We start from the raw sequence: 23,775 nt of genomic DNA on the forward strand, positions 1-23,775 counted from the left end.
TCCCATTCAAAACCTAGAACCCAGCCTCCTTCTGCCAGTCTTTTTAATAAATAGAGTATTTTCACAACACTGGTGTCTGGCGATTTTTGGAAAGGACACGGAGTGAGAGTTGGTTTTGTCTTTCTTCTCTCGACCCCTCAGACTTCAAGCCAAGATTTCGCCCATTTTTTTTAGCATTTAATGTTTTCCGTCAGAAAACAACAGGGTACTGAGAAGCCTTGGAGTCTCCACAGACGGGCTCCCAGGGCCCCCGGGGCTAAGGCACGGCGGTGGGAAGGAGGGGACGCTGGTGGCTGCTCACAAGTACACGGGCTGCTCCTGGCCGGTGAGCAGGCGGTAGGTGGCCGCTGGCATCGTTTTGATGTGGACCTGTGGGCGGGGAAGGCAGAGAGGAGGTGGTGACTCCTGGGGGGCGGCGCGCGGGCAGGAGGCCCCGCCCCCGCCCCGCCCACTGCCCGCCCACCTCCGTGTGGGCCTCGGTGAGCAGCTCGATGATGCGGGCGTGCGGCGTGGCCACCACGCTGTGCCCGTTGATCTCAATGATGCGGTGCCCCACGCGCACACCCCCGCGCTCTGCGATTCCGCCCCGGAGCAGACTGCAGATCTGCAGGGCGTGGGGACAGAGGTGCCATAGTGGCTCAGGAGGTCGTGCTCGGGGCCACCAGCCCCCACTCCGCCCCCCAACCTCCCCGTCCTGGGGCCAGGGTCTCACGATGCCGTCCTCCACGCAGAAGCCCAGCTGCTCGCGGGCGTGTGGCCGGCGGATGATGGCGGTGGTGACCGGCGGGCAATGGATGATGTTGAGGGTCACTGAGGTCTGTGACTTCACCTCCTGCGCGGGACGGGGGCTGTTGGCCTAGTGGGGACTCCAGGGTGCCGTCGGGCCTCTCGGCACACTGTAGCACCCCAGGGCCTCAGTTTATCCACTCGTGAAATGGAGCTTCGGAGTCAAGGCTCTGGATTCTAGAAGACCCCTCGAGAAGCAGTTAAGAACACAGACTCAAGCCAGGAGGCCTTGGGGCCAAGCGGTGACCTCTCCCCTCCCCATCTCTTCCTATGGTTCTAGAATATCCTCTAGAACATCTACGGTCTCAGTTTCCCCGTCAAGAGCACGGTTCTAGCAGCATCTGCCACGCTCGCTCAGTAACATGCTGGACGGTATGGGAAGTCCTCCCCAGCTCCGGGCCTCGGCTTCCCCAGCTGGCAACAAGGGTCAAGGCTCAAGAACACACTGGCAGCCTCATGGCGGAGAGGAAGGCTCCTGGCCCTGCAGCTAGACTGCCTGAGTTCATATGCTGCCCCCACACCATCAAGGTCCCCCTGGACCAGCAGCGCCCCCTCTCGGAGGCTCTGTCTCCCCAGCACACCGGGGTGGGTGGGACCTCACACTCTGCCTTGCCCCTTCTAGATGGCGCCAGGGAAGGACACCCCGGCCACCCCACGGCGTGGACTCACGCGGACAGCGGCCTGGCAGGCGGCCAGGGGCAGCCCCACCAGGCTGGTCCCGTTGATGGCGGTGAGGCGGTCCCCAATGCTGAGGGCCCCCGAGCGCTCAGCGGGGCCCCCGTGCAGCAGGTTGGCGATGACAGCCGTGGGCAGCAGGGAGCCCCAGCCCGACTCCACCAGGGCCACGCCCAGGCCCTCGCCCCGGCGCTTCTCGATGCACACCTGGGAGGGGGGACACGGGGTGGGGGGGCATGAGGGCTGCCCCGGGGGAGGCGGGGAGGGGCCACCATCCCGTGTGCTCACCTCCCTGCAGTTCTCGCTGTTGGAGAAGTGGTCGAGGTCCCCGTTGTGGAGGTGGCCGGGGCCCGCGGCCTGGCTCTGCTGGGCGCCCACCTGGCTGGGGTCAAGGCCGCTTTCCCAGAGGAACTGGCTGTAGGCCACGGAGAAGGCCTGGCCGATGGCCTGAGCAATGAGCTGGGCCTGCACGCCGATGGGTGACATCTCTTGGGGGGTGCCCCACCCACCTCCTTCAGGTCCCCCAAACCCTCTGGCGTCCTCAGGGCCGAGCCCTCCCGCCCCCGTGGCGGGGGCACGATTCCCAGGCGGCAGTGGATCCCCTGTGGCTTCTGGGGACTGTGAAACCAGCCACTGTCTTGGGGAATCTCTGGGGGGAGGGGAGGGGAGGGAGAAGGGCCCGGAGCCAGGAAGGTTCGGGGTCGGCCGCCAGTCTCCGGCCGCCAGTCTCCGGGGCTTCCAGGAAGGGCCAGGGGCTTTGGGGGTGGGGAGGGAGACAGCGGCCAGCACTGGGGACCAGTGGGAGGACACTGTGGTGACAGCATGGCCAGGAGGGCTCTGGAAGAGGGTGGAGCCAGCCCGAGTTCCCCCCCCAACGCGAACCCCCCCACCAGAACGCCCGGAGCAGGGCTGCTCACGTCTTCGGAGTGGAAGACGTGGCAAAGCATCTTGTAGAGCTTGTGGCTGGGGGCCTGCGACGCCGGCCGCCGGGCCAGCCGCCGCCGCGCCATGAGCACCAGCACGCTGCCGATGTCCGCGATGTAGGAGATGGTCTGCAGGGCATGGTCCATCATGGCCTCCTGGAGTCGGGGGGACACCGGGCCTGGGCGGGCTGTGCGGGCCCTCAGCGGGGCCCCCCTACCCCGGCAGCCGGCCCCGGCCCCATACCTGGGAGTCGGCCGTCAGAACCTTGACCCTCTTAGTGGACACGAAGAGGTCCACTTCCGTCATGGGCTGGGTCTCCCCGTCGGGGGCCTGTGGGTGGGGGGTGGAGGTCTACGAAGACCCAGCCTCTGCTGTGCTGGGCTCCGAGGGCCTCGGGGGACCTGGCCGGCAGCCCATCCGCCCCACCCGCCCACTGGCCCCGGGGAAGCCCACCTGCCCAGCCCTGGCTTCACCTTGACGCGGTCCATCGCCTCCCGGGCCTGGGCCATGCGTGTGCTGGGGGGCGGGTTCCGCTCAGACACCAGCTGGGTGGAGCCCAAGTATTTGGCCCCAAATATGACACCGTCTAGGAGGTCTTCGTGGTCACAGGGACCAGGGACTGAGGGCAACAGTGGAGGACGGTCAGCCCCTGCGAGCTCCCAACCACGCCTGTCCAACCCCACGGGCGCTGCCCTGGGTCTCGGCTCCCTCAGGGGTCTGGAAGCACAGAGTTCTACCCCGTGGTTTAGCCCCCCTGAACCACACGCATCCGCCCACTGTTCCAGAACCATCTCATCTTCAGGAGCCAGACATCTAGAGACCTCTTGTCTGTCTACAGCCAGCTCGGACTCTGTCCATGGGGCAGTTTCAAGAGTCCTCGGGCACCTCCACCCTGGCTTTCCAGAATTCTGTCATCCAGCTAGAACCAGGCACTCCCATTTCTAAAACCAGCAACCTTATAAAACCACAGACAACTGCTCTCAAAGGTTCAGGAATTCCCCCGAATCAACCCAGAGCCAGTCAGCTTTCCGGCTGTTTGAGAACTCTCCCTTCTCAGCCCAGGACTGCAGGCAACTCCACGGTTCCAGAACTCCCCAATCAGAGCAGGAAGAGATGACTTCCCCCATGTCTACAATTCTCACACTATCCAGAACGCCAAATGGCTCCTCGTGGTTCCAGAGCTTTTCCACAGGTCCCACCCCACAGGATTCTGCAGGGTCTAGAACTCAGCACCCCTCCAGAACCAAATTTTCCTACTCCATGACTCTGTAACTTCCTAATTGTAATGGCATTGGCCATCACGGCCATTGGCTCTTCCTATGGTTCTGGAACATCTTCAAATGGTCGGAACACCTCGGCTGTCCCCAGCGAACCTAAGAGGATATGAGTAGTCCAGAAAAGAGCAACTCTGCGTGTAGTTCTAGAATTCCACCAACCTAGCCCAGCACCGCACGGGAACTCTGCAGTCAAGGCTCCGTAATTCCTGAGCAATCCAGAACCAGCCAGTTCTAGAATGTCCTAACAAGGAGTGGTTGCTTTTCTGGCTTAGAACTGCAGGTGAAGGCCCCAGCTTTGGATGACCTGAAGTGAATTTTATCTAAAGCCCCTTCTGCCCACTATCTTTTGGGATCTAAGCATTCTGGAAAAACAAACAGGTCCACTCAGGGTTTCTAGAACCACACCACCTAGTACGCTAGCGGCCACACACGTGTAGGGATTATGCACCTCAGAAATGCAAACTGGATTTTGGAAATTTAGTATGAAAAAAAGGTAAAATAATTGTTAAGATGTTGATTATATGGGAAATGACACCTTAACTCGCCTGAGTTACTTAAAATGTTATTACTTTTCCTGGTGGATTTTTTTTTTTTTTTAAGTTTTTGCTTTTTGTTTAAGCAATCTCTACACCCAACATGGGGCTTGAAATCATGACTCTGAGATCAAGAGTCCCACATCCTCTGACCAAGCCAGTCAGGTGCCCCATGTTTATTTTTGTTAAAGCAGATGACTAGGAAATTCAAAGTCACACACAGGGGCACCTGGCTGGCTCAGCTGGTTGAACATCCGACTCTTGATTTCGGCTCGGGTCCTGATCTCAGGGTCATGGGGTCAAGCTCTGTATCGGGTCCCGCACTGAGCGAGGAGTCTGCTCAGGGTTTTCTTTTTTAATGTTTCATTTGTTTATTTGAGAGAGAGAAAGAGTGAGCACAAGCAGAGCGAGCAGCAGAGGGGAAGGGAGTAGTGGGGAGCCCAACGTGGGGCTCCATCCCAGGACCCTGAGATCATGATCTGAGCCAAGGGCAGATGCCTGACTGAGCCACCCAGGCACCCCTGGCTGGGACTTTCCTTTCCCTCTGCCTCTGCCCCTCTCACGGCTAACATGCACACACTCCCTCTCACACTAAATACAATTTTTTAAAAAAAGTCACACATCACTCACGTTATGATTCTATTGTATAGCACGACTCTAGAACTTTCTGATTACTCTGGAATCAGACAGCCCTGTCCACAGGCCTAGAACACCCCCTGGTCTAGAACTGTAAGCAGATAAGCTCTATTCACTCCATGATTACCAAACTCCCCAGTCTAGACAGCTCTGTTCACCATTCTAGAACACGTTCAAGCCCAGGTTCTTTTAAACCTAGAACCACGGGGCAAAATGCCAAGTTCTGGAACTCCCAAGGTAAGTCACTGCTCCACCCATGATTCCAGCACCTTCTTGGAACTCTAAGTCCAAACGAGCTTCACCTTCCGACAACCATAAAACTTGCTCTTTGACTTGCAGCCCTAGGTAGTCTAGGGGGAAATCCTAGAACATTCTAGGTGCCCAGAACTGGTTCTTTCCATGTTTTCAGGGCAGAGATTGACAATTTTTTTCTTTTCTTTCTTTTTTTTTTTTTTTTTAAAAAGCACACCCTGGAGCCTCCACACCCAGCCGGGAGCCCAACACGGGGCTTGGACCCACAGCCCAGAGATCAAGACCTGAGCTGAGCTCAAGAGTTGGACGCTTCAGCGACTGAGCCATCCAGGCATCCCAAGATTGACAAACTTTCTATGCAGGGGGCCAAACTGCAGACAGTCTGTCTCTGTGGGCCAGTTGGTCTGCACTGCAACTACTCAACCTGCCCGTTGTAACATGAAAACCACCGTAGACAATATGTAAATGAATGGGCAGGACTGTGTCTCAATAAAACTTTATTTGTGGACACGGAAATGGGAGTTGCACAGCGTTTTTACACATCGAGAAATGCTGCTCTGCTTTTCTCCAACCACTTAAAGACATAAAAGCCCCTGTTAGCTCATGAGACAAGCCCAAACGGGCGGGTTGGATCTGACCCATAGACGGTAATTTGCCAGCCCCTGCTCTAAAACCCAGCGCCATGAATGCCACGCCTGCCCCTCCTGTCCCCATCCATTCTAGAACATTCTCACCATTCTCTCCCACACCATCTGGAATCTACTCAACCAACCTCAGAGCCTCTCTAGAAGCAACTCCTTACTGGGAAGCTTTGTGCCGTTTTTGGGAGGAGCCTGATTGGGGTGATTCTGAAATTGCTAAATCTCTGGGGCCAGGGTGGGCGGGACACTCACCCTCCTGGAGGGCAGGGTATGGCACCGGGGTCTTGGGGCTCTGGAAGAAGATAGAAGAGGGGTAGCACTGAGTGCCCTGGCTTGGTTCCTGGCAGCAGAGGTCCCCTGGGGGGCAGGACAGGCTCTACCTGGGTACTGGCACGTGGTTCTTCGGGAGCAACCAGAGGAACCGTCTCCAGCCAGGGTTCTGGGGAGCTGCTGGAGCTCCTGCTGCCACCCTGCTCGGCAGAAGCTCCCTCCGCCCATTCCGGGCTGGTATCTCCGTCTGGGTCCTCAGGGGGCTGCAGTGGGCGAGGGGCAGGGTCCGGAGGTTCCTTGGGACAAGACTGGGAAGGAGGGCATTCCTCGCAGTGCAAAAGGCTCAGCAGGTCGTCCCGGCCGGCCTCGGCAGACAAGAGCCCATGGCCATCAGCAATGTCCCCAGAGGCCAGGCCGTGGCCCGTGGCTACGTGCAAAGGGCAGGGAGGTCCATCCGGGGACAAGCCCACCAGATCACCAGGCAGAGCCTCAAACTGGGGTACCAGGTCCTCAATACTTGGCCCATCGAGTTCCATCTGTCCCAGGCTGCCGGAGCGTCTCGGCACCGGGTCCCACTGGCAGCGGGGGGGTAGGTCCTGAGAGGGTGAAAGTGTGTCCCTGGGCTCCTCCAAGTCCATAGCTGGAGGGCCCGCGGGAGACTGGGAAGCTGTCAAGAATTCCATGCCTGGACCCCAGGCTCAGGCCAGCATCTGCAAGAGAGATTCGAAGATAAGACTAACCGAGTGCCAGCATGGTGTCAGGCTCCAGGTGGGTGCTGTCCGTGTAGAACACAGAATCTAGCCCCCATCATACCCTGCAAGGACGGGTCCGCTATGGTCTCCAATTTACGGCTAAGGAAATCCAGATGCCAAATAGGCAGTGGTAAGAGAGTGGCTTCCTAGGCTCGGAACCTGGGAGTACGCCCCTGGACCTGTCAGCCCAGGCCTCTCCCAAACCGTGGACCCTGTTCCCCCAGACTTGGTTCTTCCAAGTCTCCCCTAGCGCGACCTGTAACCCAGGCTGGAGACTCAGCCTGACTACACAAACGCGCTGGGTGCAGGTCCCCGACACCTCGCACTCAGGACCTCAGCCTAAGACTAGATCCAGGACCCCAGACTCAACAGTAGAGATCCAAAACGCCAGAAAGCGGAGCCTAGTCTCAAAACCTCCAAGGCCACGCTCAAGACCAACCCCGGACTCTGACCCGGACCTCAGAATCCTGCCTGAAAACGTAAATCCACCTAAAGCTACGAATGAAGCCCCCAGTCCCCTCGCGGACCCCAGCCTCAAGATTTCAGACCCCCTTCCCCAGCCGCCGCCTCCAGACCCCGCTCTGCCCACCGAGGCACTCACTTCCTAAACCGAGATGGCCTCGGACTTCGAGGCCCCCCAGATTGTCCCCAGCCGAACAGTCCTCCAGCGGCCGCCGCTCCCGGATTCCCGGTCCCGGCGCCGCCAGGTCTGTCCCGGCAGCGCTCGCACCCACTGGGCTTGCGCGCGTGTGCGGAGCCTGCTGGGAAATGTAGTTCGCCCAGCCAGCCTCACCGCGCGGGAGCCCTGGGTGCCGGAACCAAGGGTTCGAATCCCGGGCCTCTTCACGCAGAGCGGAAGTCGGGCTGCCCTCTGGACCCGTTTCTTCAATTACAAATTGGGGTTAGTGATCACTGCCTGCCATGGACGGCTGTGGGCATTATTCCAACGGATGGCAGATGGAAAGAAATGGGACCGGGAAGTATTAAAGCGAGAGGCGGTCTCTTTCGACCCTAGAGACACCGGAAGCAGCGCAGGGACCCTACTGTAGACGGACTTCCGGTTTCGCTCCCAGTTGGGAGGCGGAGGGCACGTCCTGGTATAACTTTCCGTCCCCGAAGCTGAAGCTAATAATAGTACCTACCTCCTACTTGTGAAGACTAAAGGAGATCGCGCTGGGAACGGATTTGGCAAAAGGTCTGGAATATAATGAGTCTTAGGTATTAGCTCCTTTTAGGCTTTCAGTAATGGCCCGTTAAATAGAATCGGGAATGTATAAAGCATGACCTTAAAGTGATAACGGAAGAAGGGCAATAGGTAAATGAAATACTTTTTTAATTTTAAAGTCCCCTCTGAACAGTAACAGGGTATCTAGAAAAGATTAAAGAAGGCACCGTGGACGCCCAAGACTGGAATACTACATTTCCCAGAAATCTGTAGGAGCCTACAACTCCCAAGCACCCCTTGCCTGCTGTCGTCTCCCGGAAAAGTGCACGTGCCGGCAGTCAGCATACGTCATGGCGGCCAGACGCCTCATTGGGGCTACGTGGACCTGGACCTGCTGGCGCACCCTGGAGCTCCCGGTGCCTGCCGAGCCTGGAAGACTCCTCATACGGGGCTATGCCAAGAGACCGGGTGAGCTGGGTTGAGAGGGACCCAGAAGAGAGAAGTTTGGGACACTGGGGAAATAGTGCGCAGGCGCTGGGTTGGGAGGGGCTTCCTAGAATCATTGCGCAAGCGCAGAGGCAGGCGCTGAGCGATGTGCGCAGGCGCAGTGTGAGATTCCTGGGAAGGGCTTGCTCTCAACTGCGCAGGTGCGGGGTGTTTTTCTTGCTTGGGGGGTGGGGTTGTCATGAACTTGGGTCCCAGTCTTGTTTGTGGCCTTAACGGCACTGTGTGATCTTGAGCAAATCGCCACTGGAAGTTTGAGGACGACTGGGGCCCATCTGAGCATTAGGCGCTTGAAACAAAGGCAAAACCTCCCGGGTATGGCCTGGCCTGCTCTGTGTTGGGAGGAGGGAGCTGACGAGGGGTTGGGGCTTCAGGACGCGTGCCACCCCTTCTCTGGGAGAGGAACAGAGCTGGAGAGCAGTGATCGGTCGCTGCAAGCGTCAGTGTTCGATGCAGGCCATGTCCCACTTTAAATCGTCTTGGGTGCAGCAGACGGTCTAGTCGGGGTGGGGGGCACCAGCGGTAAGAGGGGCAGAAGGGAAGGCCGGCCTCCCGCGGCCGCCGCTGGCAGAAATGACTCTCCCACCCCGCAGTCATGAAGGGGGGCAAAGGCGGCAAAGGCGGTGTGGCCAGTGAGGCCCTGAAGGACCCAGACGTGTGCACAGACCCTGTCCGACTCACCACCCATGCCATGGGTGTCAACATCTACAAAGAGGGCCAGGACGTGGTCCTGAAGCCAGACTCAGAGTACCCTGAGTGGTGAGTGAGCCAGGCTGGAGAGCCCAGAGAGCGCGTGAGGGGGTGAAGAGGGTCTGGCTGATCAAATCTGAGGTTTCCGTGGGGCCTCCCTGGGGGAGGGAGGCAGGACTCAAGACCCCAGTGGGTGGAAGGAGCTTTAAAGGTGGAGGGTATAGTCAGTGCAAAGGCCCTGGGGCAGGACTGCACCCAGTTTGTTAGAACAGCAGGAAGTGAAGGCGGAGCATAGAGGGAGATGAGGCGGGGAGGTGATGGATCTCGGCCCTCGCAGGGCCCGGGGGGATGCAGGGAAGACTTTGCTCTTGTCCTAGGACCAGTAGCAGGACATAGAAGCCATTGACTGTGCTGATCCCTAAAGCTTAGGGACAGTTCAGAAATTTTGAGTGAATGGGTGGGGAGGTGTTCCCCGCGGACATTACAGACAGTGACCAGGAGGCAGAAGACTCAGGGCATCCCCAGCTCAGGGTGGGGAGGTCATGCCCCGGGAGGCCACCACCACCACCATGTGGCTGGGCTTCAGGGCCCAGGCTGCTGCCACCTCTGCCCACAGCGCCCCGGGTGGGGGGCCCTCTGGGGCTGTGCCTTGCCTGATTCCTGCCCATGCTACGGCAGGCTGTTCCAGATGAACGTGGGCCCCCCCAAGAAGCTGGAGGAGCTGGACCCCGAGACCCGGGAGTACTGGCGGCTGCTGCGGAAACACAACATCTGGCGTCACAACCGCCTGAGCAAGAACCGGAAGTTCTAGTGGGCCAGCGGCCGGCCGGCCGGAGTGCTGGGACCTCGCCAGGCCCCGGAGGAGGACCCTGCGGCACGCCTTGGCTTCTCCACCTGGCCTCCACGGGAGACTTTATCTTCCTGGAGAAAACGGGGTTTTCTGAGGACAGAGGAGCCCCCTGAGCTGGTGCCTATTTGGTCCCCACAGCAAGGCTGGATCAGGGCGCTGTCTAGGGCGGGTGGGCAGGGTGGCAGGCCCGGGGACCGGGGGATGAGGTGGTGCCTCAGGCCTGTGGCTCCAGGGGGGAGGCTTTTCTAGACACGCCTCTCAGTTGTAGGGGATTCAACGCTGTTCCCAACTCTGCGACTGTGGGAGAGGGACTGACGCATCTGGGGCGGGCTCTCCCGGTGTGCTGGGCTCGGGGGCTCCGGTATCCCGATGGCCCGCTCCCTCTGGCTCTGGGTCCTTGTCGCCCCGGTGGGTAGTTCCTGGACGGGGGTAGCTCCAGGACTCCTGGCTGACACCCCCTACCTGGTTTGGCAAGCCCAGCCAGAGGGACGGGACGACTTCTCCTTCCTACTAAGGTCACGTGTTCTCTGCCTTGGCCATTTGAGCCCCGGGACCTAGGTCTACCCACCGTCTTCCTGTTACCTCACTCGTGCCCAGGGCTCAACCTCTCCCGCGCCCACCCCACCAGGAAGTGCATCGGGAGTTTTGCATTGGGCCCATGAACCTGACCCACAGCCTGAGTGAGAACCAGCTCCCAGCGGCCCCACTTCTGTCCTGCCTGACTAGGGGCAGGGGCTCCAGGGCCGGGTCGGAGAGGGTGTGTGATTGCAGGGGTGGAGTGGCACGATGCGGGTACCACCTGGGGGGCTGGACCAGGGCCCTCCAGGCCCCTCTGTGCTGTCTTGTCTAGCGGGGCGGGCAGGGCTGGGGGCTAATTCTGCCTCCTCCCAGGAAACCCAGAGCCCTCATCCGCTTAGGAGGACTGCGCCAAGCAGATTACCTGCCCTCCCTGGTGGCCCATCCAGAGCAGGTCCCAACCCTCCCGCCTGGGGAGCTCCGGGACTCTCAGGGTAGAAACAGTTGTAATGGCCACAAGGCCTGACCAGACCTGCCTCCTATCACCTCACTGCCCGCGCCTCGCTCATTGATCAGCCCCAGGGACCTCCTGGTGGTTCCTCCCCTTCACTGGGCCCAGTCCTGCCCCAGGGCGTTTGGACATGCCATTCCCTCTGCCTGGGTGGCTCTTCCCGCAGGTGTCCCCATGGCTCGCTCTTTTACCTCCTCCAGTTCTCCGATGTCCCCTCCAAGAGGCCCACGACCGCCCTGTTAAACTTCAGTCCTGCCCCACACTCGATTGCCTCCTGTCTTGCTTTCCCTCAGCACTTAAAGCCAGCGGGCGCTTCGCGTACGTGTGTTTATTCGGGTGTGCTGCTCGTCTCCGGCGGGGCTCCGCCAGGGCAGGGGTTTTCATCTGTTCGCCAGCGTGTCTGCACTGCATGGCGGGCGGACGGGTGAGCGGCCCAGCTGCCACAACGTAAAGAACACGCGGCCATGGGACTCCTGTATGAGATGCCAAGTGAGCTGAGCTGAGCTGAGCAGACCCGCTCGAACCCCAGCGGGTATGTGCTGGCGTGGGGACCCAGCAGTGCGCCTGTGGTCCCTTCACGGACCGAGCTTGCACAGGGTGCTGGTCGCCTGCAGCTTCTGCCCTTAGCCCCTCCCCTCTGTCCTGACCCCGGCTGCCGCGTCCGATGGGGAGGTCCCCTGTCGTGCGGACACTAGGCCAGTCCCAAGCCTGGTCGCACCCTGTTCCTTGCCCTCCGCGGCCTCCTTGTCCTGGGGTCCATCTGAGTTCTGGGAAGGCTGGTCGGCAAGCCTGGTCTCTCTGGGCCTCGGTTTCCTCCCCCACAGAGCAGCCGTGTGAGGGGTGAAGCGACGGGCCCCGGTGGGCGCACGGAGTGAAAGCGGGCGTTTCTCTGCGGGCAGGAGGCCCAAGGGCTGGGGCTCAGCTGTGAAGGGCGAGCGCGGGCAGGGGACGCGGGTGCAGGAGTGCGGCTCGCCATGGCCTCGCTTCCCAGAGCCTCACCGTGCACCCCACGCCAGTCTGGCGGACGGGGAGACCGAGGCCTGGGGTCAGGCCATCTTGTTCCTGAGACGGTGCCCGTCTCCCCGCAGGGCCGGCTGGGGGTGGGGGCTCCAGCACGGGTGGCCACGGACAGGCGGAGAAGACAGGGCTGGGTGGGCCCCACTCAGGCTGGGGGCCAAGCCCTGTCCAGAACCTGTGCGTGCTCCTTGGCCAGCAGCCGCAAGGATGCCTCCTCCAGGGGGAAGCCCTCCGTGAAGGCTGGACCAAAGGCATGGGGCCCAAAGGGTGACTGCAGCCCCGGGCCTGGGCCCAGGAGGCGCGGGAGGCCTGGAACGGCCGGGGGCCCGGGGCCCAGCCAGGGCTCCAGGGGCAGTGGCATGGCTGGGGGGCGGGCAAACGGCAGTCCTGGGGCCTCGGGGAGCCTTGGGGCTGCCACAGCCCCGGAGCCTGACTCCAGACGCTCCTGGCGGCGCCACTTAGCCCGGCGGTTCTGGAACCACACCTGGAGGTAGCGAGAGGACCAGTTGAGGACCCGCGAGGAGGAGCCAGCCCTCTCTTCCCCACCCCGCTGTGGCCTTCGGGGCTCCCAGCTCTGCAGGGTTCTGCCTGCCGTCTGGCCTGACTCCCACCTGCAGTGCCAACATACCGTTACCTGTCTCGAAGGGTCCCCCAAGCCCCCCACCAAATCAGCCCCAAGTCTTCCGAAGCTAAGCCCTCCTCGCCACTCCGCTGAGCCCCTCAGGCTCCGCAGCCTCTCTTGGCCCCGGGCACCGGGTCCAAGCCGCTCAGCTCGGCAGTGGACACCCTTCACGAGGCGCTCGCCCTCAGCCGCGCTCAGCCTCCGCGGCCACCGGCTCTGCACCAGCGGCAAGTACCCCCCGTGCAACCTGTCCCACAGCTCAGCGCGCACTCCTGGATGCCTAGACATCACCCGTTCTCCTTTCTTTCTATTTTATTTTAACGTAATCTCTACACCCAGTGTGGGGCTCTAACTCACAACCTTGAGATCAGGAGTCACGTGCTCTAGCAGCCGAGCCAGCCAGACACCCCAGCCTTTTCTCCTTTCTAACTGGGAAACTCCTACTCAAACGCTAAGGTTCCAGTCCCACTTCCCCTCCTCTGGGGAGCCTTCCCAGCTTCGAGATCTCACGCCTACACACGGGGAGGGTCCCAGTGCGGCTCTGGCCCCCTCCCCGGCCCGTGGCCGCCCTCACCTGCACGCGCACCTCGGGCAGGTGCACCTTGGCCGCCAGCTCCTCGCGGCTGTAAACGTCTGGGTAGTGGGAGGCCTCGAAGGCCCTCTCCAGCTGGTGCAGCTGGTACGTGGTGAAGGTCGTGCGGTTCCTCCGGTGCTTCTTCTTGGGGGCCTCCTCGCCCGGGCCCGGCCCCCCGCCCTCCGCCGCCGGCCCCTCGCCGGGGCTCAGGAACATGGCTTCTCCTCGCCCCACCTGGCCGGGCGGCAGCAGGACGGAAGGCGGTGAGACAGCAGCAGGGACTGCCGGCCGGGGAGCGCAGGGGAGCCCCCGGCATCCGCTGGGCCGGGGCGGGAGGGGGAGATGCACCTTCCTTCCGCCTCCCCGCCCCCCTGGCCCTCGGGATGCTCTTGCTGTCCGTCTGTCCGTCTGCTCTCCGTGCGTCTGTCCTTCCACCTCTAGTCCCGCTTCCCCGCCTGAGCCCTCCCCGACGGCCTCCATCGACCTACAGCTCAGCTTTGGTCGGTCTGTCTGTCCATCCCTCTGTGAGCCTGGGACCCCCAGGAAGACAGGAGGCTGGGAGGCTGCCGCACTGTCCTCCGTCCCGGGGTGGGGCCTCTCTGGACCTCCAGCTGCCACTGTGCCCACCTGCCCTGTACTCACCGCCCCCAGCAGCCCCGCGACGGCCCCAGTATCCACGCAGCTCCGGCCCCAGCGGGCCCAGCACCCCGTCTGCTGCTGGCCTGGCCCTGCCCGATGGGGCGGGGAGCAGGCTGGGGTCCAGCGAGGGGAAGATTAGCGCGAGGTGATTAATTGAGGCGGCCCCTCCCGCCCGGGCACTGGCTGCTCTGGGCTGCAGAGGGCGGGCACGGGGAGGAAGGCTGGTGTGTGTGTGGGGTGGCCACGGGCCTGGGTCCACTTCCCCTCACAGGACACCAGCAAGGGCCTCCCCTTCTCGGGGCCTCAGTTTCCCTAGCTGTAGAAGGGTGACACCAGGACTTACCTGATGGGGCTCTCACGGGGCAAGGAGGGAAGCCAAGTAGAGAGCATTGCACAGCGACGGGCACACAGCAGGTGCTCAGTGGCCACCACTACTATGTTTATCAGCTGGGGCCACAGAAATTTCCTCTCAGACACACAGGTGGTGACAGGGGTGGGGGAAGCCAAGGTCCTGACAGGGGAAGGCCATTCCAGTTGGCTCCCCCAGACGCCAAGCTGGCCAGGGAGTAGGGGGCATTTGCGCTGGGTTTTGAGGAATGAATAGAAGTTCACTCTTCATTCATTCAGTGAATGCTACTGAGCACTTACTGTATCCTGGGTACTGTTCATAGCAGTGAACAGAACACATCTTGGAGCTGACATGCCAGTAGGGGAGACAGACAATCCGCAAAGAAGACAGAGCATGTCAGGTGCTTCCGAGGCCAGTGAGAAAACCCCAGCAGGGGAGGGAGGGGGAACAGAGGGGGGGTTGCTCTTTTAGAGAAAGTCAGCCGAATGGGGGGTGGAGGCCAAGGCTGAGAAGCGAGACACAGCTCTGCATGAAGGCGAGGTCACCAGGGAACCACGGACCGTTGTGGAGCAGGGCGGGAGGCATCCGGATGGACGCATCCATTGTGGGCAAATGGGAGGCCGGGAGACGGCTGGAGGCCCGGTCAGGGCAAGGGCTCTGGGGACGGACATGGGGGAGAGGGACAGAGGATCAGCCCTCCGGGAGAAAGCTGGGGAACAGGGAGGCACTGGGGATACCCAGGCCCCCATTTTGGGGACAGGGGATGACACGATTGTCCCAGAGGCAGTGGCCCAAGAGCCAGAGCCGGTCCCAGGGGAAGGTCCTGAGGCTGGCTTGCCCACCCCGTCCCCCGCCCACCCAAAGAGCCTGGTGCCCAAGAGGAGGGGAACCGGGGGTTGGGGGGTTAAGGTGAGGCCAAGAGAGTGTCTGATGGGTTCAGAGACGTGGAGGACAGAAGGGAGACTGTCTCCGCGGAGGGCGGCGGGAGGCCCAGGCCCGGTGCGGACCAGGAAGCAATGCAAGGAAGACAGGGCCCTGCCTGGGTGTTGGCTCTGGGGGGGCCGCGGGAAGGAGAGACAGGCTTGTGGGCACCCCCGAGAACGGGGCGCCAGGCCCCGGAGGAGTGGGTCCACCTGCGCGCACTAAGGGCCTTGGATGAGGAACCAGCTGTGGCTCCTGCTGAGGGCCAGGAAGGGGGGGTCGGGCCTCAGCGCCCAGCAGTGGGGGAAGTCGGGCAGGGGGCCCCAGCCGCCCTCAGCCCAGGCGGGAGGCCTGGCTGGTGCTTCCCAAGGCTCCCCGGGGCCCTGTGAGCCCAGCTGCCCTGTCTGGAGCCCTGAGGTGGGCTCCAGGCTCTGGAGCGGGGGACACGAGGCCTGCAGTAGGAGGCGGGGGCAGGGGGGTCCCTAAGTCTGTAATTGCTTCATTACTAACGAGCTGCTCTGTTCTCAGGCCCCAATTAGCTAATTGGCCCCGGGTGGGTTAAGAGGCTGCAAGAGGGATCTGGGCCTTGGGCGCTGGGGCTTTGGTGGCTTAGCGGCCTGGGCTGAAGGTGCAGACGCTGCGTCAGCTTAGAGGACAGGATTAGGGGCGGGGCGGGGCGGGGCCACGCGACCCCTCCAGCGGGATCGCGTGGTCAGGCCACGCTCAGCCCCACTGGCCTCCCTTCCTTGTCTCTCCCCCAGGAAGAATCCCGAAGCCCCTTCAGGTGCTGGTGGGGAAACTGAGGCCAATGGGTGGGGAAGGCTTCTGGGGGGCACCACAGGCGTTCAGTGTGACCTTGTGAAAGTCCCCGAGCCTCAGCTGGAGGTGGACCAGCCAAAGGGGGAAGGTGTGCCGTGGTCTGGCCATCCCTCCCCAGCCCTAGCTTCGGGGGTTTCTGGGGTGAGAACCACCCCAGCCTGGCCAGAGACTCCTCGAGGCATCCTAGAAGCTTCACTGGATAGAAACACCAGTTGAGCTGGGGGTGACGGTCAGTCACAGCAGTAACTGAGCCTGTGCGCGCAGAGCCCTTGGCCGGTGTGAGCCTTCAGATCCCCGCTGCCACTCCAAAAAGACGCCTGCTCATAGAGGGGCTGCTGGAGCCCAGGCTGGGGGACCCCCTACCCCGCTCACCAGATGCACTAACGTGTAGCACTAATGTCCCCCTCATTCTGGAAATGCTCTCAGGTCGGATGGTTGGTCACCACAGGTCAGGGCCACAAGGCTCAGAACCTGGGGGTCCAAGCCCGAGTCCCAAATTCTGCGTGGGGTGTGGACACAGGGGCAGGGCCACACTTGGCAGCCAGTCTCCCCCGGAGTCACTGGTCTGGAAGCACCACGGGGTGAGACCCTCCCGGGCTCCCGCTTGCCCACCCTGAGGGGCAAGGGCTGAGGCAGAGGTGGTGGAGGCATCACCCCAATACGGTGGCTGTGGGGGTACCACAGCAGGAATCATGGTCCTAAGTAGGTCCGCGGGGGTGGTCGTGATACGGGCCTGGGGGGTCTCTGGGCTCCATCCCTGGAGACCTGTGTCCCTGCGGTGGCTGCAAAATCCCGGCTGGGCAGGGCCCTCAGTGGGTAGACACCGGGCAGGCGGAGGGACCCAGGCTGAGCGATGGTGGCAGGGGGTCCCATGGGTGCAGGACGCCAAGGGCCGCAGAGAGACTCAGACACCGGCCGTCCTTGGAAAGCAGTCTTTATGGAGGGCTGACCCTCGCCTCCCCGGTCCGCAGTGCCCACGGGCTGCCTGGAGTCCCCTGTGGGTGCCTGCCCCTGCTGTGAGCCAGACGGGCCACTCACCGGTCCTGACCCTCTTCAGGCCTGGCCGTGCCCCCACCCCGTGCCCTTCACTCTCTCCTCTGGGGCCCGAGGCCCCAGTGGGCAGTGTCAGGGCTCCTGGCCTCGGGGCAAGGGACAACTGTCCGCGTCCTGGGCCCCCACTGGGGCTGAGGCGCCCGCGCTGCGCAGTTCCCGGGCCAGCTTCTCTGCCAGTTTCCGGAAGGGCGGCCGGCGGGCAGGCTCAGCCTCCCAGCAGCTGCCCATGAGGGCATGGATGGGGCCCGGACAGCCCTCGGGGGGCTCCATGCGGTACCCCTTCTCCACGGCCTCAGACACCTCCTTCAGCGACTGTGGGCAGAGGGCACAACGGCGTGGCTGGGGTCAGGGCCACAGTCGTCAGACCCGCAAGGAGCCCAGAGCCTCCCCCCAGGCCCCACTCACCATCTTGGGGTATGGAGCCCGGCCGTATGAGAACACCTCCCACAGAAGCACCCCGAAACTCCAGACATCCGACTTGCTGGAGAACTTCTGTGGGGCCCAGGATCAGGGTGAGGAGGGGCCCCAGCTTCCTCCAGGAAGTCCTCCTGGGCTCACCTTCACTCTCTGGTCTCCTCCCAACAGACTCCCTCTGAGCCTCCCTGAGCCAAGTGGGACTCAGACCCAGTGCAGGGAGGGGTCCTTGGTATTCTCGAGCCCAGGACAGAGCCTGTCTGTTTCAGAAATGGGGAAACCTGGGCCCAGAGGGGTTCACACAAGGGAGAGGCCAAATGTAAGCTAAAAGGGGACGACCGTGGGTCAAGTGCTCACTGGGCTGGCAGAGCCATTCCCTTAAGAGACGTCCAGAGCAAATGAGAGCTGTGCCCAGGGTCACAGAGCAGGGGGACCAGGGCTTTGAGGGTCCCAGGGGCGGTGGGGGGCTCACCCCGTGTTTGAGAGCCTCTGGCGCCGTCCACTTGACGGGCAGCCGGCTTGCGTCCAGCCCCTTCCGCTCAGCTTTGGCCAGGCCGAAGTCGCTGACCTTGGCCACCAGGTCCTCGGAAATGAGGATGTTGCGGGCGGCAAGATCTCGGTGCACCAGCTTCTTGCTCTCCAGGTACTCCATGCCCTCGGCCACGTGCCTGAGGAGGGGGCGGAGCCCGAGGCGGGGGTGGCTCCGAGCCTCAGTGTCCCCTTGACCTTGGAGGCCCCCCTACTCCACCCTGCCCCGGGAGCCCCACTCACAAGGAAAACTGGAGGAGCTGGGGGGTGCTCACGAGGGCCCGGCCCCGTGTGCGCAGAAAGTTCACCAGGTTGCCCTGCGGGGGAGGGAGATGGGCCTGGGGGGCTCGAGGCTGCTCGGCGGCCCCCCCCAGGCCCCGAGGGCACCTCAGGCCTCACCCCCACCTTGCTCACGTGCTCCATGACGATGTAGAGCCCCTGGTGCAGGATAACGCCCAGCAGACGCACCAGGTTCTTATGCTGCATCTTCCTGGGGGGGCCGGCAGGTGGGCGTGAGGGCTCGGCCGAGACCCCGCCCCCACGACGCCCCGCCCCCACGACGCCCCGCCCCCGCCTCACGTCATCACTGCCGTCTCGTCCAGGAAGGCCTGGGCGGTCACATCACACTTGATATTCTTCACGGCCACCTTCTGGCCCAGGTACTCGCCCTGCAGGACCGCTGCGGGAGAACGGGCGTAGGAATGCCCACCCACCCCGACCCCACGCGCCCCAACTCCGCTGCGGGGCCCCACGCCCCGAAACCCTTCACGCCCACAAGCTGATCGGAGACAAGCACGAAGCATGTGCCGCTCGGGGGCCAAATCCTATCCTGTCAGAGGGCACCCCGCTTCTGCCAGGCCCCCAAGTTCAGGGACGCCTGGGCGGCTCAGTCGGTTAGGGCCCCTAAGTTCTGGTGGCTTTTAGTGTCCTAAATGTTTGGGGAAAAAAATTGAAAGAATACTACTTTGCAACAAAGGAAAATGACACGGCGCTCCCGTGTCAGGCCGCAAATAAAGTTTTATTGGTACACGGCCCTGCCCGTTCATCTACCTGTGTCTGCGGCTGCTTCCCTGCCGCAAAGGCGGAGCTGAACACGGACTCAGACTGTCTGGCCCGAAACGCCTGGAACAGGTGCACTAGGGCCCTTTACAGAGAAGGGAAGCCGACCCCTGACCTCAGTAAGCCCCAGAGCCTTCCAGGGGAACAGCTCCCAGGAGGGGCGTCCAAGCACAGGGCCTGGAGGGGTGAAGGCATCACGCACCACTGCCGAGCGCCTCCCGGGGCTGACCTCAGCCCCTCACAGAGCAGATGCTAACCCAGGGAAGAATTACTTCACCCCCCCCCCCCGTGATTCCTAAACCTGAACACGCCCCCCTCCCCCCTTCAGCCTCTGACCGAGGCCTCCACTTACCTCCAAACTCACCCTCTCCAATCCGTGCGCCCAGCGTCAAATGCTGCAGGTTCAGTAACCAGCCAGCTGTGGGGGGGGGCGGGGGGGACGGGGTCACGGGGGAATGGGCCCCACCTGGCGAGAAGCCGGGTGGGGTCCCCGGCTGCGTCCCAGCCAGGGCACACATACAGCTACTCCCAGCAACAGCCTGAGCCCCCCCCCCCCACTCCCAGCCCTGTAGTCAAGTGCTGGAAAGCAGCAGAGCCTGTCTGCCCCAGGATGACCTGAGGAAAGGGGTTATTGGGGGGGGGGGGTGGACCCCAGGCTTGCTCTCCAGGAATGCCCCATCAGGTCCAGGGGGAGATGTTGACAAACCCTTTAGGGCTGCCCTTCTCACTTCTACCTGAACACTGTGCCCCTCCAAATATCCAGAGGCTCTTCCCTTTAAAATCCTGTACCTCTGGCCACCCAGGATACACACCAAAAAAATACGAGAGACACGGGGACCAGTAAATCTTCTGGAATCTTCTGGCAACGTTTCCAGAATCTTCTAGAATCTTCCGGTCTGGGGTCCAGCCTCCCTGACTCCCTGTCTCAAACATGCCTGTGTCCTGTCCTCTCTCCTCTAGTAGGTTTTTAGTCCCCTTCCCCTTCCTCCCCAAAGCCCCCCCTCCAAATCACGAGCCCTTAGTCATGGCCAAGGACAGGGACACCAGCCTCCCCTTGAGGCCATCCCCGAATCATCCAGATTTCCCTGGGAGAGACAGACACCATCATCAGGTTTAGGAGTGGCCTTGGGAGGGGGCATTGCTCAGGGCCTTGAGCATCGAAGATCTCATTATTGGGGGGTAGGGGAGCACTTCAGGTGGAGGGAACAGAAAGCACCATAGCAGAGAGGCCAGAGAGGAAAACCAGGAGGCAAGCAAAGAGGAAGGGTTTGTAGATGAACGGAGAAAGATGGTTCAGCCACAGGGAAGGTTCTGGAAGGCAGGAGAGCGACGTGGGTGGACTTTCATGGTAGAAAGTCACTTCTGGGGGCCCAGAGGCAGGGGTCCCATGGAAGAGGTGGTCTGGTGGGACGGTCTAAGGCCAGGCTGGGGCTGGGGTTCAGGTCTTTGGCCCAGGCGACAGGGCGGATGATGGGGACACAGAAGCAGCAGCAGGGGTGGGAATTCGCTCTTTGTGGGCTGGTGGGCGTCTGTGGGTGCCCTTGCCTGACCTGAGGGCTGCCCCAGGTCTTTCGCTCACAGTGCCGGCACAGCAACATGCTCATGCAACATGGCCTTGGCCGTGGGCCCCCTGGGAAGGGGAGGGCCCTACCTTTGGCCAGCTCCTCCTCTGCCGACTTGGTGCCCTGCTTCCTCTTGGGTTTCACCAGCTTGGTGCAGATGGCCCCCTTGTCCTTGCTGTAGTGCTGCGGGGTGGGGTTGGGGCAGAGGCAGCGGTGAGCCTGGCCCCCCTCCACGGGGGGGTGCGGGGGGTGTTGGCAGGGAACCCCTGCCTTCTGTGCCCTCCCCAGCGGGGGCTCTCTGAGTGGGGCGGGCAGGAGCCAGGGAGAACGGCTTCGCTTCCCACCCGGGGAGTTGGACTGGTTTCCATGGGAACGGAAAGGATCCAAGCTAGGAAACAGGAGGATCCTGGGGAAGGTGGGGCGGTGGTCTGTGGATTAATGTCGACAGGGAGGTTCCTAGGGGTGCCCAGAGGACGCACCCCAGATCCTCCCTAGAGGTGGACCCGGAGACCCAGACCAGATGCAGGGCTGATGGTCTGCGGGGAACAGCCGCTCCTTCCCGCACTGGGACTGAGCAGGCAGCTTTGCGTGTCCTGGGCCCAGCAGTTGCCGGAATCGGGCGGAGGGGCTTGCAGGGTGCGGGTCCCTCCGCCTCCACCGTGCAGACCGTGCGGCTCTGGGGCCGGGCGAAGGGGCGGGGTCCCGGGGCCGGAAGGGGGCGGGGCCTGCGGCGGCCACACCTCCACCATGTCCATGAGGTTGCAGAAGCACACGGCCTCGTCGATGGTCAGGTGACCGTCGCGGTGCAGCACGCGGTAGTGGATGACGTCGCGGCCGAAGCTGACGCACAGCACGTAGTCGCCGGGGTGCCGCGCCGACTCGCGCACCAGGAAGAGCCCGTCCTCGGGCGGCTGCAGCTGCTGCACGGCCTCGTGGCCCGAGATCTTCCCGTGGAACCACCTGCGGCCGGGTGGGAGGGCACGCTGGGGCCAGGCCGCCCCAGCCCTCCTGCCGCCCATCCCGGGCGGTCCCCAGACCCACCCCGGGCCGTCCCCAGACTCACGGCATGAGGCTGAGCTTGGGGTCAGCCGACAGGGCCTCTCGCTCCCGTAGCGCCCCCGCCGCCAGCAGGCCCTCCTGCCCGCTGGCGTGGTGCTTGGCGCGGTACCAGCTCTTGCTCTGCAGGGAGGGAGCCAGGCAGGAGTCGGGGCTGGGGGCATGGGGGCATGGGGGGGCCGGGTCCCGGCAGAGACTCACCCCACCGCCCGCGCCCAGGCCCTCCAGTCACCACTCACCTCGCAGGCCTCCAGGATGGTGACCACGTCGCCCTTGCGGAAGGCCAGCTCTCCCGGCTTGGGGCGCGTGTGCTCACACTTGGTGATGCATTGGGTGCCTGGGGCCCAGCGCCTCTGAGAGGTGGGGGAAGGGGTGGGGGAGGGACCAAGGGGCATGAAGGAGAGGCCCAGGGAGGGAAAGAAGTAGAAATTGGGCAAAAGACAGCAGGGCAGAGACAGAATCCAGAGGGAGCAGCCAGGGCAGAAATCTCACTCAAAAACCCCGGGTCCCAAACCAGAAGGTCAGGAAGAAAAGGTGACAGAAAGGTAGCATCAGGTGACAGTGAAAAAGTGTGCAGCACTGGCTGAAGGGGCCTGAGTCCCAGAGAACAGCCCCCACCCCCCAACATGGGAATGAGGTCCCGCGGCTGTGGGCCTGGTGGAGCATGGCCCGGAACCCCAGCGCCTGGGTTGGGGGTACTCACCGTTGGCATCCTGGCTGAGATGAATGCCGGACGCCAGGCACGGAGGAAGCGGGGGCTCACCTGGGGGCGGGCAGAGAGCAGCTGGAGAGCCCCAATCTGAGGCAGACTGGGGCCCAGGGCCATTACTAACTAACCACTTCCTGCCCAGGCCAGGGGGAGGCAAGGGCGGGAGGGCATCCCCATCGGGGGCTCCAGGCGGTGGCTCCCCAAAGCCTCTCTGGGGAGGTGGTCTTTACCCACAGGAGTTCCTTCAGTCACGGCCATGGAACATCAGCAAGGAAACCATAGAGTCCGGCCCCGCCATTGTCCCGAAAGGGCAACGGGGCCATAAGGTGGGCCCAGAGTGACTGGCCATAGGGTGGGGAGGGGAGAAGTGCCTGCTGGCTCAGGCCCCAGTGGCCACACAGTGGGTGGGGACCGGGTGCCACCTAATTGAGCTTGGCTCTTCCTCTTTTCTGATAAGTGGGCAGGGGCAGGGCGAGGAAACAGAAGGTGATTCAAGGTCATTCCCAAGTATCTCTGAACCTAGGGTGGGGCCGGAAGGGCATGGGGGAGGGGGCATGCAGCCCTACTGGGCTCCTCTGGCCAGCCGCAGAGACTCTCTGATGCCCCCCAGTCCCAACACCAACCTACAACAGACAAGCGGTCTCTTACTGCTGCTGGAGAAGGGGCTTGTCCACCCACTTCCTTCTCCTTGGACCCTACAGCCAGCGGCTGGGCAGTGGGGACGGCCGAGGGGGATGAGCCTCTGACCCTCCAGTATTACCCCCATAAACCCCCAGCCCCATGTGTACTCACACGCATACTGATGCATGTACACACGAGCACACACAGAAACACATGGGGCTTGGACACAGGTGGACACAGGTACCCACAGGCACGCGGGTATGCAAGCAAAAGCACGTTCACCTAGAGACAGGTGTGTACACTTCTACACATGTGTACACACGGGCAGACTCTCAGACATCCAGAAATGTGTGTACCTGTCCCCCACCCCCCCAGCGCACACAGAGACCCACACTTGAACACCTGGGCACGGAGCCGCGGGGCGCCGGCCACTGGGCCACCCCCGCACGCAGAGCTACACGCAGGGCCGCGCACACGCATCTCGGCCACACGCGAACATCCCTCCACGTGGACGCGCGCATACACACACCCGGGAGCTTGCAGACGCGCACACTCGCGCCCAGAAAAACACCCCCACCCTGCGCCCGATCGCCTCTAACCATCCGCTACCCCAGCCGCGTACCCGCCGCGCACGCCAGACGCGCACTCTCGCGCTCACACCGGCCTCTCCACCGCACGCCCGGGACGCCCCCGGAGCCCTCGGGGTTCCCCCTGACACCCCGCCACTGCCCCGCAGTCTCTCCCCTCACCCCCACCTCCCCTCCACCCCCCCAGCCACCGCGCTCACCTGTTCAGGGGGCGCCCCCGGGCCGCGCCCCGCGCCCACACCCAGGAGGGCCCCCGCGCGCTG

General features: G+C 62.7%; 4 protein-coding genes across 6 annotated transcripts; 1 reads left to right on the top strand and 3 right to left on the bottom strand.

Moving 5' to 3' along the window:
- Positions 1-26: 26 nt before the first annotated feature.
- Positions 27-7,791, bottom strand: APBA3 (amyloid beta precursor protein binding family A member 3). 2 transcript variants are annotated; one of them, XM_032306142.1, is made up of 11 exons: positions 7,348-7,765; positions 6,105-6,704; positions 5,977-6,016; positions 2,859-3,004; positions 2,629-2,715; positions 2,379-2,540; positions 1,750-1,926; positions 1,456-1,668; positions 713-832; positions 464-604; positions 27-369 (listed from the first exon to the last, which is right to left on the bottom strand). In XM_032306142.1, exons 2-11 carry the CDS (start codon positions 6,675-6,677, stop codon positions 298-300), a joined length of 1,731 nt encoding a protein of 576 aa, XP_032162033.1. In that variant the 5' UTR covers positions 6,678-6,704; positions 7,348-7,765; the 3' UTR covers positions 27-297. The 2 variants fall into 2 exon arrangements, with proteins under 2 accessions (XP_032162033.1, XP_032162034.1); XM_032306143.1 differs by lacking the exons at positions 27-369; positions 464-604 and having other exon boundaries at positions 744-963; positions 7,348-7,791.
- A 36-nt stretch (positions 7,792-7,827) lies between these two features.
- On the top strand, positions 7,828-11,297 carry MRPL54 (mitochondrial ribosomal protein L54). The gene is made up of 4 exons (XM_032306175.1): positions 7,828-7,941; positions 8,105-8,379; positions 9,009-9,174; positions 9,784-11,297. The coding sequence occupies exons 2-4, from the start codon at positions 8,262-8,264 to the stop codon at positions 9,914-9,916; spliced, it is 417 nt and encodes a 138-aa protein (XP_032162066.1). The 5' UTR covers positions 7,828-7,941; positions 8,105-8,261; the 3' UTR covers positions 9,917-11,297.
- Positions 11,298-11,399: 102 nt separating this feature from the next.
- On the bottom strand, positions 11,400-15,091 carry RAX2 (retina and anterior neural fold homeobox 2). Of its 2 annotated transcripts, XM_032306159.1 has the most exons (3): positions 13,838-15,091; positions 13,196-13,429; positions 11,400-12,483 (listed from the first exon to the last, which is right to left on the bottom strand). In XM_032306159.1, the coding sequence occupies exons 2-3, from the start codon at positions 13,409-13,411 to the stop codon at positions 12,145-12,147; spliced, it is 555 nt and encodes a 184-aa protein (XP_032162050.1). In that variant the 5' UTR covers positions 13,412-13,429; positions 13,838-15,091; the 3' UTR covers positions 11,400-12,144. The 2 variants fall into 2 exon arrangements, with proteins under 2 accessions (XP_032162050.1, XP_032162041.1); XM_032306150.1 differs by having other exon boundaries at positions 13,196-15,091.
- A 1,750-nt stretch (positions 15,092-16,841) lies between these two features.
- On the bottom strand, positions 16,842-23,636 carry MATK (megakaryocyte-associated tyrosine kinase). The gene is made up of 14 exons (XM_032306144.1): positions 23,097-23,636; positions 22,539-22,605; positions 22,299-22,358; positions 21,835-21,948; positions 21,603-21,718; positions 21,280-21,499; positions 20,629-20,722; positions 19,330-19,395; positions 18,498-18,597; positions 18,324-18,408; positions 18,162-18,235; positions 17,863-18,058; positions 17,382-17,468; positions 16,842-17,288 (listed from the first exon to the last, which is right to left on the bottom strand). Exons 2-14 carry the CDS (start codon positions 22,560-22,562, stop codon positions 17,049-17,051), a joined length of 1,476 nt encoding a protein of 491 aa, XP_032162035.1. The 5' UTR covers positions 22,563-22,605; positions 23,097-23,636; the 3' UTR covers positions 16,842-17,048.
- Positions 23,637-23,775: the final 139 nt, after the last annotated feature.

This window comes from Mustela erminea, chromosome 1 (genome assembly GCF_009829155.1).
Source record: "Mustela erminea isolate mMusErm1 chromosome 1, mMusErm1.Pri, whole genome shotgun sequence".
NCBI classification, from domain to species: domain Eukaryota; kingdom Metazoa; phylum Chordata; class Mammalia; order Carnivora; family Mustelidae; genus Mustela; species Mustela erminea.